Below are 12,812 nucleotides of genomic sequence, written 5' to 3'. Positions count from 1 at the left end.
TTACCTGAGGTCGGGAGTTAGAGACCAGCCTGAGCAACATGGAGAAACCCCGTCTCTACTAAAAATACAAAATTAGCTGGGTTTGGTGGCACTTGCCTGTAATCCCAGCTACTCAGGAGGCTGAGGCAGGAGATTATACCATTGGACTCCAGCTTGGGCAACAAGAATGAAACTTCATCTCAAAAAAAAAGTTTTGGGTCACAAAAAGAAATATTCTCACGTGAAGTGTCTAATCTAGGGACATTCTCAAGCATTTGCTTTTTCTTTCATATATTACATCTCAGGTATCTAAATTCACTCCCAGGAAATTTAGTACCCATCAAAGATGAGTCACAGACAATGAGTACTTCAAAATGCTTGAGCCTCAAAATAATGAAAGTAGGCAAAATTAATCAAGAATCAAGCAATGAACTAGTCTATTACACAGCATTTTTCTACTTTCAAAAAAACACAAGCATTCTTACACACTGAACACCCAGCCACCCTTGTTTAGCAGTTACCACAAGTTTCATAAAGTGACCTGCATATAAATTCAACATGCAGATTAACACTCTATACCTTCTTCCTCCCAAAAGCCCAGTAAAAAAGCAGGAGTACAAATTACAAAACCAGAAAAATTAAAATAGGATGAAACAATACGGAAGAGCTCAACAAATGTATTGAACATGGTAAGAAGAGTGGTATCTGCCTTAGCAGGGCTATCACAGATGAGTGGCAGTGGGACTGACTCTGCAGAATTCACGGAGGCCTAGGATTTAGAGGCAAGAGTGAAGTGTGGAGCTACAGAGACAAGTAATTTAATGCTAGCCAAAAATAAAATGCAGTACAAATTGGAAAATTGCCTTAGAGAAATATCCCAGACAGAAAAAAAAAAAAAAAAATACAGCCCAAGATTCAATTTGGGAGCTCCACTATGTCATTGTGTTCCAGAACAAAGAAAATGAGGAGGAAGGGGAGAGATCAAGAACTTAATATTTTCCAGGTTGCCAAGCCCATCAAAGAACAGTATCATGCAATTTTAGAACGCTAGATACAAAGACATTCTGAGAAAACAAAGAAACAAAAATAAAAACTGCATCAGATGTCCCAAGATTTTGCAAATTAGAATAGAGCAATGCCTTCAAAATTCTGGATTTGATTACACTTGTCAAAACTTCCAAAAATTCCAAATTTGATTTTCCACCTAGAATTTCTTATACCATGCAAACCATCTTTCAGAAATATGAAGTCACTAAATGACTGACTGATCTCTCACGCACTCATTCCCAAGTAACTACTGAAAGAAGTGTTCCATGTTAACAAAGAAGTAAATTAAGACATGGGATCCAGAAAATGAGGGATCCAGCTCAAGAGAAAGAAAAACAAATCCTCACCATAGTGCTGTCTCTGGAAAACTGCTGTACAACTGGATGAGAGAAATTAGTCTAGATTGAAACAAGTACAGAATCAAGAAAAGTTGTAACAAATTTATTTGGGACTGTTTGGGAAGAATCAAAGATGTGCATAAAAAGCCAAAAAATAAGACAATTAACTCCAAGACAAAATGTTGTATGAGAATGAAAATGTAAGCACATTAAACTAGTTCATGAGTGAACATACAAGTATGAGCACAGTTATGCAAACAAGTACATGATCTAATCAAAATAATATTAGAAGGATGTGAAAGGATAAAAGAAATTTTCACCTGTCTTAATAGTAAGTTGACAAATGCCTAAAAAATAAATGGCTGTATAATCATATTATTTAGAAAACTAAAACCAAAAACTGAAGGCTGAAAAAACCGAGCCAGAAAAAACTGAAGGCTGAATATCTCCTGGGATGGGACTGAGGAATGGGAAAGGATGGAGCAAGGGGCTTTCCGTATTAGCCTTGAAGTACCATTAAACTATGTTCAGGCTGGGTATGGTGGCTCATGCCTGTAATCCCAACACTTTGGGAGACCAAGACAGGTGGATCACTTGAGGTCAGGAGTTCGAGACTAGCCTGGCCAACATGGTGAAACCCCATCACGACTAAAAATATATTAGCCAGGTGTGGGGGAACACACCTGTAATCCCAGCAGCTCAGGAGGCAGAGGTTACAGTGAGCCAAGATTGCGCTACTGCACTCCAGCCTGGGCAACAGAGCGAGATTCTGTCTCAAAAACCAACAAAAACCTATGTTCATGTAACAGTTCGATAAAAATTCATTTTTATTTATAATTACATATACATACATATATGCAATTGAATATTTAGAAGAAACTATACCATTTGCAATCTCTTTTCCATGGTTCTAACCTACTTGGAATATAACCAAGTGACAGCATACAAACAAGTTCTAGATTCTAAACCTGTTTTCCACTGTACTGTAAATGGGGAATGGAACTCAGTAACAGTGACTCCATACGACAGCAAATGATTTTCACCTAGAGGGAGCACCAGACTTCCAAGAGTTGTTGGATGTTGGAGAGGAACATTAGTTTGGAAAAAAGACCTTAAATGATTTTGATACTTCTCCCTACAGTGTATATGCTTCCCTACCCCTCACTGTGACCTACAGCAAGAGTATCAAAGAAACAAGTCTATGGATTTGAAACGGCACGTTGCTCGCATTATGTATTTCAATCTAAAGTTTGTTAAATGTGAACGTGCTGTCAAAAACGCTTTTCACAAAATGAAAGAAATATACCTCATGGGCAAACAAGCAGCAATATTCTTTTACTGTCTTGCTTTTGAGACAAGGTCTCACTCTTGTCACCCGGGCTGGAGCGCAGTGGCACAATCGCAGCTCACTGCAGCTTTGACCTCCTGGGCTCAAGTTACCCTCTTGCCTCAGCACCCAAGTAGATAAAGAGTACAGGCACACACCACCACACTCATTTTTCAAATTTCTGGTAGAGACAAGGTCTCGCTGTTGCCCAGGCTGGTCTCAAACTGGACTCACGCCATCCTCCCGCCTCAGCCTCCGAGTGCTGATTACAGGCATGAGCCACTGCACGTTGCCAAGCAGCAAGATTCTCGAAAGTCAGAAACCTTAATCCCAATTACGTATTGCTACATTCTTTTCATCTACTTTAATGTTTGCAAATATATACATAAAGTTTTGTCTCCCTGCCCACCTGGCCTAGTCATTTTGGACTCTGTACCTCAAAGCCATAAATAATGTTTCTTCTATTAGAAGAGAAGCACTTTCGGTGTGAAAAAAATCTTTATTTCAAAGTAAAATGCACAAAGTCTCATACAGCAGATAAACTCAGTGTTACTGCTCTCAGACATTAAGGTTAGCAACCTTTCTGGCATATGCTAATTCATCGTGAACTCCCAATAGCTGAACTGAATGGCTTTTAAGTACAACTGTAAGGTCTCATGGCATAATTCCTTTTGTTGATGCCAGTGACAGGATTTGAAAAGCTACATTCCATTAAAAATTAAAAATACAGCAGCTTTTCCAGGGAACTAGATCCCAAAATTGTATCCAGAACTCTTGTCTTAAGACATTAATTTAAATATCTTGTATGTACATATCATTATAGTAAATCAGTATTTTTGACAACCACAGTGTAAGAAATTAAACTTTGGCTAATAGTTTTCCCCATCATGAAATCAAAGTTTTTTGCTGTCTTCGTAAATAAATTATGACCAATTATGACATTACAAACACTTTATACATGTTTACTGATTTACAGAGAATATTTAATAATCAGAACTCACCAGTTTCAATACTGTACATTAAATTATAAGCAATATAACTCCTACTACAAAAGTTATCTAAGTTAATCCAAGATAAAAACCGTCTCTAGAGTTTAAATACATTGAAATAGAAAAAAAATAGAAATTAGAAAATAGGCTTCAAGTTCTGAAAATCTAGAAGAATTCTCCAACATCCGCTCTCTTATCACGACATTTGCTTCTAGCTTTGGTTCGAGCTTTGAAGGCTGCAGAGTTATATAAATGCTGAAATGAAGAAAAAAAAAAAAACAGGCATCAGTAAGACTTAAGATATTTTTATAAAACTGAAAAAGGGTAAAAGTCACAAAGAAAAGAAATGAACTAATTTGAACCTATAAACCTTTAAATGTTTATAAAATACACACAAAGAATGAAGGAGAAAAACAAAGAGTTAATGGGGGCCAGGTGAGGTGGCTCACACCTGTAATCCCAGCACTCTGGGAGGCCAAGGTGGGTGGATCACGAGGTCAGGAGATCAAGACCATCCTGGCTAACATGGTGAATCCCCGTTTCTACTAAAAATACAAAAAATTAGCCGGGCGTGGTGGCACAAGCCTGTAGTCCCAACTACTCAGGAATCTGAGGCAGGAGAATTGTTTGAACCCAGGAGGCAAAGGTGGCAGTGAGCTGAGATCACACCACTGCACTCCAGCCTGGGCGACAGAACTACAGTTCGTCTCAAAAAAAAAAAAAAAAAGAGTTAATGGCTATTCCATATTCAGAAAAGCACTAATCAACTTGCAAAACACCAAGAAAATAAGACAATTTCAAAAAACAACAGTGAAATAAGCACATCAACATTTAGTTTCATCCAAGAAAAGACAAATCATGACTAATGGGGAAAATAGTCCTACTTGGCTGTCAATTAAAAAAAACAAGGAAAAAAAGTGATGAGGTGCCATTTTAATACCAATTAAATTTTTTAAATTATAAAACCTGAAGGTGTCAAATCTTTGTGTAACAACCACGTGCCTTCATTCATTGCTAGAGACAATTTAAATATTGTCTCCAATATTAGAGTAACTTTGGAAGGTAATTTGGCAATACATTATGCAGGGGATTTCTTCAAAAAAAATTATTCAAATGAGAAAAGTATGTAAAAATATAAATGTTTCTTACAAAACTTAAAATGCCATACAAGAAACAACTATGTGGATATAAAGCTGATAAAATATGCAGGTTCTATAAAATGTAATTAAATACTTCACACCCACCAGAATGGCTATAATTAAAATAACTATTAGGGAGGATGTGGAGAAACTGGCATCTTTCTCCACTGCTGATGGAAATGTAAACTGGTGTAGCAGCTATGGAAAAGACTTTGGTGGTTTCTGAGAAAGTTAAATGTAAAACTATCATCTGACCCAGCAGCACAATTCCACTCCTAGGTAATACCTCCCAAAATTGCAAACAGCCTTTCAAAAAAAAATTTTGTATGTGAATGTTCAGAGCAACACTATTCACAATGGCCAAAAGATGCAAACAGCCCAAATGTCCATCAACTGTTACAATGGATAAACAAAATGTGATATATATCCATACAATGGAATATTATTCTGCCACAAAAAAGAATAAAGCTCTGATTCATGCTACGACATGAACTTCCAAAGCATTATGATAAATGAAAAAAGTCAGACACAAAAGGTTGCATGCTATACAATTCCATTTATATGAAATCTCCAGAAAAAAGTAAATCCACAGAGACAGAGAGCAGATTAGTGGTTGCCAGTTGCGGCAGGTAGCAGAAAGGAAGTGACTGCTAATGAAGAGAGGGTTTTCTTTTGAGGTGATAATGTTTTGGAACTAGAGTTGCACAACATCATGAATGTAGTAAGTACCACTGAACTGTATACTTTAAAATAGTCTGTTATGTGAATTTCACCTCAACACAAAATAATATATACAAATTAAGGATTTCTGAAATGTAGGTTCGTCGTGGTGGCTCATGCCTGTAATCCCAGCACTTTGGGAGGCCAAAGTGGGTGGATCACCTGAGGTCAGGAGTTCGAGACTAGCCTAGCCAACATGGCAAAATCCTGTCTCTACGAAAAATACAAAAATTAGCTGGGTGTGGTAGTGCACACCTGTAATCCCAGCTATTCAGGAGGCTGAGGCAGGAGAATCGCTTGAACATAGGAGGCAGAGGTTGCAGTGAGCTGAGATTGCGACAAAGCAAGATTCTGTCTCAAAAAAAAAAAAAAAAACAAGAAATGTTAAGTAAAAATGATACTAATTACTATTTAATGCTACAAACCCTCTTAAGTTTCCTCATTTGTAAAATGAGTCTGGTACTTCACTTAGTAGGCTATTATCTGATATAAAAGGACTATGTAAATCCTTCTTCTTGAACATAAAAACTCCATAGAATAAAAAGAAACAAAATATGAACATCATTCCTATATTAAGATAGGATTATACGTAAAATATATATGTACATATTACATTTTAATGTGTTGTCAAAATATGTTTCATAAAATGAAAGAAATATACCTCACGGGCAAACAAGCTGCAATATTATTTTCTCTGTTTTCCTTTTGAGACAAGGTTTCACTCCTGTCACCCAGACTGACATATATATATGTGTGTGTACATACACAAGTGTATTATGTGTGTGTATATATTTATACACGTGTGTGTGCGTATATATATATATGCGCCCCCCCACTCTAAATGCTTTCTATATTTTTAGTACAGCTGTTCTATATGAAACATCACGAAAAACTAAGACTCCCAAGTATAGGCAGACACAGGTAACTTGGTGAAACCAGACAGAATCAAAGCTCTGGTGCACTTAGTTTTATTAAAAATAAAAACAAAACCTACCCTTTCAAAACGAGAAATCTTCATCGTTTTAAGTGTTGCAGCATCAAGCATCACTGGGGGTCCAAGTTCAAATACATTTCGAAGGAATTCATTTGACTTATGTGAAAGAAAAAGGTAGTACAGCTCAGTATTAAACATTATAGCTCTTTTTCACCAGACAGAGTGACTTTGATTCAAACAGAAGTTATGTGGAACCTACAGATATAAATTTAGATCACTCATTTTCTGTTTCTCAATATGAGAGCAAATTGTTTTCAATGCCTTGAATCCAAGAAAGCTATGTCAAGCTATTTGCTTTCATACAGACATCGGTAACAGTCCACCCAACTTTAACAATACAAAGAAAAAAAAAAAGGAACAGCTTCAGATTTATTCAAGTCTACTTTCAAAAATAAGTTTACTGTTTTCTAACATGTGGAAGCACTCTGGATACCTAATTCATTTCAAAAGCCAATTAAGTGAGCTACATTCAAGACTGCTCCCTACTTTAAAAGCAAATATGTAGAAAGGATGAGACTTACCTGTAAGTGGTACTGCATCCCTGATCCAAGAACCTCCTTAAAGGTGTCATAGGTGTGTTTTTTTACCCAGCAATCAATATACATGCGTTCAGGACCAAATTTAATGGTTTCTGTTGGAAAATCCCGTTCCTAACCAATGGAAGAACCAAAATTACCACAGGCACTAAAAAGGCCCAAAGGGATCTTATATAAACACAATTTCTAGGCCGGGCGCAGTGGCTCAAGCCTGTAATCCCAGCACTTTGGGAGGCCGAGGCGGGTGGATCACGAGGTCAGGAGATCAAGACCATCCTGGCTAACATGGTGAAACCCCGTCTCTACTAAAAATACAAAAAACTAGCCGGGCGTGGTGGTGGGCGCCTGTAGTCCCAGCTACTCGGAGGCTGAGGCGGGAGAATGGCTTGAACCCGGGAGGCGGAGCTTGCAGTGAGCCGAGATCGCACCACTGCACTCCAGCCTGGGCAACACAGCAAGACTCCATCTCAAAAAAAAAAACACACACAATTTCTAAACAGTCATATATGCTGAGATAAATGAACAATATGGCTTAAACTGATACTGTCATACCTGAGATGTGGACAAACTATTGCTATCCTGTATGTAAGGGTACAGAATTGGTCTAATTTTGATAAACTTGAAGGCTCAACTGAGTTTCAATAACTATTAAGGCAAAAAACCACATTGTTGAGAACACCTTTAAATTTCAACATGTCTCAATAAACTTAAAAAAAGGTCAGGTGTTTTTAATGGCCTAGGATGGGAGAGGGAAGAAAGTTGCAAACAGTCAGGAAAACACAATGGCACCACAAACAGGGGGTGGTGAAATGATGAGCAGCAGGGATCCAGGGAAGAAAGTGAGGGTAAATAGGGTTAACTGACCAAGCAAAAAGGAAAGGTCCAGCAACCAGAGGGCTCCAAGAGGTTCAGGCTAGGTTTATAAGAAAATAAGAGGTAACACTAGAATCTAAGATTTAGTAATGGAACAATTCTGTCAGAAGACCATTTCAAAGATATAACCAAGGGAGTGCAGCCCAAATGACACGGAAATAAAAGTTAGATGGATAAAGAAAAGTCAGCTGGAATAGTGGCAGAACTTGTTAAGAAAACTGGTTACTTAATTCTTTGGTAAATCATGACTATGTCAGAGCAACCAAGAAGAAGAAGCTGACTGCCACAGGGAGAGGAGAAAGGAGACAGAACTTGAAGGACAAAACCACTCCACCTGCCTTCCAGACATCTACCTCAGCCCCTTCTCACTCAGCAAAGTATATAATGTAATAGAAAAGACCATCAACTCTAGACAACACAGACAGGCAATTTGCGGGCTTGTGATTTCATCAAGTAACTTAACCTTGTTGAGTCTGTTCCCTTGCCCATAAAATGGGGCCATCTTTACCTACACTGCATGAGGGTTATTACAGGTGTAAAAGAGGACATGCCTGTGAGGCAAACACAGTGACCATCTGGTGCATAACATCAGCTCAAAAATAAATAAGTAACAGCAGAGTTATCTTATTTTAACCTTGTTTATTTCAGAAAACATTAAGGCACCAGGAAAGAACTATTTCCCACCAACCCTCTATAAAGTCATCAGCATCCTTACCTATTATCGTCTCTCCTGGTGGTAACAGAGATAGACTTCTGTCCCTCCACAATTCAAGGTTAATCCTAATCTTTTACATATATAGTCAATCCTCCATATCTGGTTGGTTCTGCATCATGGATTCAACCAACCATGGATTGAAAATATTCAGGGCCGGGCGCGGTGGCTCAAGCCTGTAATCCCAGCACTTTGGGAGGTCGAGACGGGCGGATCACGAGGTCAGGAGATCGAGGCCATCCTGGCTAACACAGTGAAACCCCATCTCTACTAAAAAATACAAAAAACTAGCCGGGCGGGGCGCCTGTAGGCCCAGCTACTCGGGAGGCTGAGGCAGGAGAATGGCGTGAACCCGGGAGGCGGAGCTTGCAGTGAGCTGAGATCCGGCCACTGCACTCCAGCCCAGGCAACAGAGCGAGACTCCATCTCAAAAAAAAAAGAAAATATTCAGAAAAAAATTGCAACTACACTGAACATGTACAGACTATTCTTTCTTTTCACTATTCCCTAAACAATAAAGTATAAGAACTATTTACACAGCACCTACATTGTATTAAGTATTATAAGTAATCTACAGATGATTTAAAGTATACTTGCATAGGTTATATGCAAATACTATACCATTTTATATCAGGGACTTGAATACTCAAATTTTGGTATCTGAGGGGGATCCTGGCACCAATGCCTCATGGATACTAAGAAACAGACTACATTTTCAGATGCTCCTTTCTCCACTGGTTCCTTCTCCATAAATTGTCTCTATTATCTAAAACAAAACAAAACAACAAACCTTCCCGCAATCCGCCACTACATTCCAACTATCAACTCTCTTCCCCTTCCCATTACAGCCCAAGGTTTTCAAAATAGCCAAGGCATACCATCTTCACTTAATCACTTCTCACTTTTCAATCCACTTCAATCTGGCTTTTCCCTCATCAGTCCACTGAAGCTGCTCTTATAAAGGTCACTAAGGACCTAATCGACAGACCTAAGTGAAACTGGTTACTCTCTCACTTGACCTATCTGTATACAGGATTGGGCCACGCTCAAAGAGCACAGAACAGTGGGTTCAAATTTCAGCTCTGCTACTTAACTATTCTTTATTCCTTTGGTTCCCATTTCTCCTTTAAAAGGAGACAATTCTATTGCTTAAGAGGTATAATGAAATGAAATAAGAAATCTATGGCAAAACACCTAAAATATTAAGTGCTCACTGATTTGAGGAATGCATGAGCCTCAAGAAAGGTTTTAAATGAAAAGAAATGGTGTGGCAGCCACTACGACACCTAAGATGTTTACTTCTCCTTTGTGGCAGTTGAGCAACTTTCATTTAAATGACCCATCTGAGAAGCTGGGTACTCCAGAAAAAGTTAAGTTCCAGAGAAAAGAAAAAGAGAAACAACCCTTAGCAAGGTTCTGAGGACAGGACTTTCTCAGGCAGGTGCATCGAAGCAGAGGCTGGAGAGACAAGGGAGATCCTGAGATGAAGAAAAGAAGGTGGGCAGGTAGATCACTATGGGATAGGAATGGCTTCCATTTAACAGTGTCTGAGGAATACGCAACAAGGGGCTGTTAATACTGGTGTAGGCTGAAATGTCACTTGTGTCTTCCTATGAATAATCAGTACTGAGTGCTACGGTTGGCCCAGTTTGAGGGCCAGTAGACTCTTACAATCTACTACTCAAAGGTGATGCATCAGGGCAGAAAACTTGAAATCTGGTCCATCCAGAAAATCTAGGACATGTCATCATATTTTTGAAGACTATAGTATCTCAAAAAAAAAAATCTAAATATAGGAATAGTTTGTAGTTACTTAAAGAAAATGGCTTACTTTAGAGATACTGCCACACTAACTATAAGACTAATTTTAATTCTTAATATGGATACTTGCTCTAGTTAGGTTTTTTGTTTTTTAGACTATAATATCCAGAGTAAATACAAAATACTACTATAATGTGATAAGTCAGCATTAACCAAAGTATTTAAATCCCAAAGGATCTAATTTGTATCCTAGATTTTACTTTTCTAAAAATAGATTAAAATTAAGAAAGTAGGGTACATGTAAGAATTCATTGGAACATATTAAAACTGGATCTGTTGTGGGGTCTCACTATCTCCAGTTTAAATTCTCATTTTAAATTTTCACACACACATCAAGTTGAATCACATTTTGAAGATACTCTTAAAATAACTGCTATATCAGATAGCAATAATCTAAGAAACACACCCTTTAAATCCAAAAAATATTTACCTGGGTTACCAAAAACAATTATTAAAGTTTTCAGTTTTCTCCAGTGAGACTATCTTTTGTCCTATAGTTCATTTTAGCCATGCATTCTAAACCAATTTATTTGCCATATAGATTGAAACAGGTTTGAGAATTATAAAAGAAATTCAAGCATCAGATAATGATTTTAAGTGGCCTTGTTAAAATGCTGGGTTTTGTTATTTCGGTTTTTAGCCTCCAGCTTTCCTAGAAAGATCATGAAGACCTCTGGCACGGTGGCTCACACCTGTAATCCCAGCAGTTCAGAAGGCCAAAGCGGGTGGATCACGAGGTCAGGAGTTCGAGACCAGCCTGGCCAAGATGGTGAAACCCTGTGTCTACTAAAAATACAAAAAATTAGCCGGGCGTGGTGGTGGGCACCTGTAATCCCAGCTACTCAGAAGGCTGAGGCAAAGAATTACTTGAACCTGGGAGGCGGAGGGTGCAGTGAGCCGAGATCGTGCCACTGCACTCTAGCCTGGGCAACAGAGCGAGACTCCATCTCAAATAAATAAATAAATAAACAAACAAAAGACAATGAAGCTGGGTTGGAGTCTAAGGGGTAGGCAATAACTTACTAAATTCACAAATAATACTGTACACTAAGAATGTATATGCTAAGCACTACTGTTTAAATGACAAATACACCAAGGTCAAATACATTTCTATCCCTACGAGTCTTCTGATTTAAAAGAAAAAAAAAAAACTAAAATAAAGTATCTTTACACATCAGCATTAATTTTCCTTTGAAAAAAACAAAAGTCTTCACTTACATTGTTAAAAATCTGCTAGGCTGTAAAATGAGATATTATTTTCAAAGGTGAAATTCAATCAACAAAACGGCCCAATTGTCAAGCTTAGCCTGAAACAATCCAATTTCAAAATGAGAAGCTATTACAGCAATTAAGAAGCCTACCTCCACTGCCCTCAGGACATCTCTGAAAACTGACCGCTGCTTTCTCTTGTCCACTTTGGCCCGATGTTTATTTCCATCTGTTGCCAAGGCCCTAAGCATCTGCGTCAAGGACTCCATGTCTTCATAAAAAAAGTCCTGGTCAAGAAAAGCAATTTTGTTTCCTTTATTGTTTTTCTTTTCTGACCTCATATAGAGCTAACAAAGAACAGTCTACCTTTGGAAAATATCCAGTTGCATAGGGCAATGTAAATCTTCATGGTGTTTAGGGACTAGGCACACATAAACACATATTTTCATGAAATAATCAAACCCAGAAATGCTGACTACAAGATGATGTACTGCAGCAAAACAATTAACATTTCCCTTCCAAGTACACGCATCCAACAAATACTTCTTGTGTTCCCACCATATATGAGACATTACTGGGATTTCGAAATCCAGTGAGAGACAGATATACCAATATAGCTTCCACCCTTGGCTTCCCAATCCCCAAACCAAACATTCACAGAATTCCAATTATTCTTATCCCAAAGGCATAAAGCTACTAGTAGTGCTTTTAAAGCACCTACTTTCTAATTTACTACCATATTTCAAATAAGCAATAAAGCACATAATTCAGGTGATTAAATTATTTAAGGCAAGAACAAGTTTTAATCCCTTTCTGGGGCACAGCTGAAAAATATATTGAAATTTGCTGTGACCTCAAGCAGATTACGGGCTTCCTTGTCACAGTTAACGTGGCTATGCATTGAAGAAGTCTCTTTTATTTGTGGTGTTTTTATTCCCTAACTCCATTTTACAACCACACTAAAAACTAAAAAATGAGTCAAACTTATTTAGCTGATCAAAACTAAACAGATACTTCTTACTAAGAAGCCAGGAGATGGGCAATCTCCAGTTCTAGTTTATTCATACATGTTTAACATTTATTGCATTAGAGGTTAAGAATCATTTAACTTATTCAATTAAAATAACA

At 37.9% G+C, this 12,812-nt stretch overlaps 1 protein-coding gene across 3 annotated transcripts in view; it reads right to left on the bottom strand.

The window, feature by feature from the left end:
* Window positions 1–2,177: 2,177 nt before the first annotated feature.
* Window positions 2,178–12,812, bottom strand: part of IFRD1 (interferon-related developmental regulator 1) — a 55,428-nt gene continuing 44,793 nt past the window's right edge. For all 3 annotated transcript variants that reach the window (XM_011955936.1, XM_011955937.1, XM_011955935.1), the window contains 4 exons: window positions 11,837–11,971; window positions 7,055–7,183; window positions 6,534–6,629; window positions 2,178–3,935 (listed from right to left, as the gene is read on the bottom strand). In XM_011955936.1, the coding sequence (XP_011811326.1) occupies window positions 3,846–3,935; window positions 6,534–6,629; window positions 7,055–7,183; window positions 11,837–11,971 (450 nt within the window). In that variant the 3' untranslated portion in view covers window positions 2,178–3,845. The remainder of the gene's footprint in view (window positions 3,936–6,533; window positions 6,630–7,054; window positions 7,184–11,836; window positions 11,972–12,812) is intronic.

The sequence above is a fragment of the Colobus angolensis genome, unplaced genomic scaffold (assembly GCF_000951035.1).
Source record: "Colobus angolensis palliatus isolate OR3802 unplaced genomic scaffold, Cang.pa_1.0 Scaffold403, whole genome shotgun sequence".
In the NCBI taxonomy this organism is placed as follows: Eukaryota; Metazoa; Chordata; class Mammalia; order Primates; family Cercopithecidae; genus Colobus; species Colobus angolensis.
Note: the sequence above shows the minus strand (reverse complement) of the source record. Positions and strands in the feature narration are given on the sequence as shown.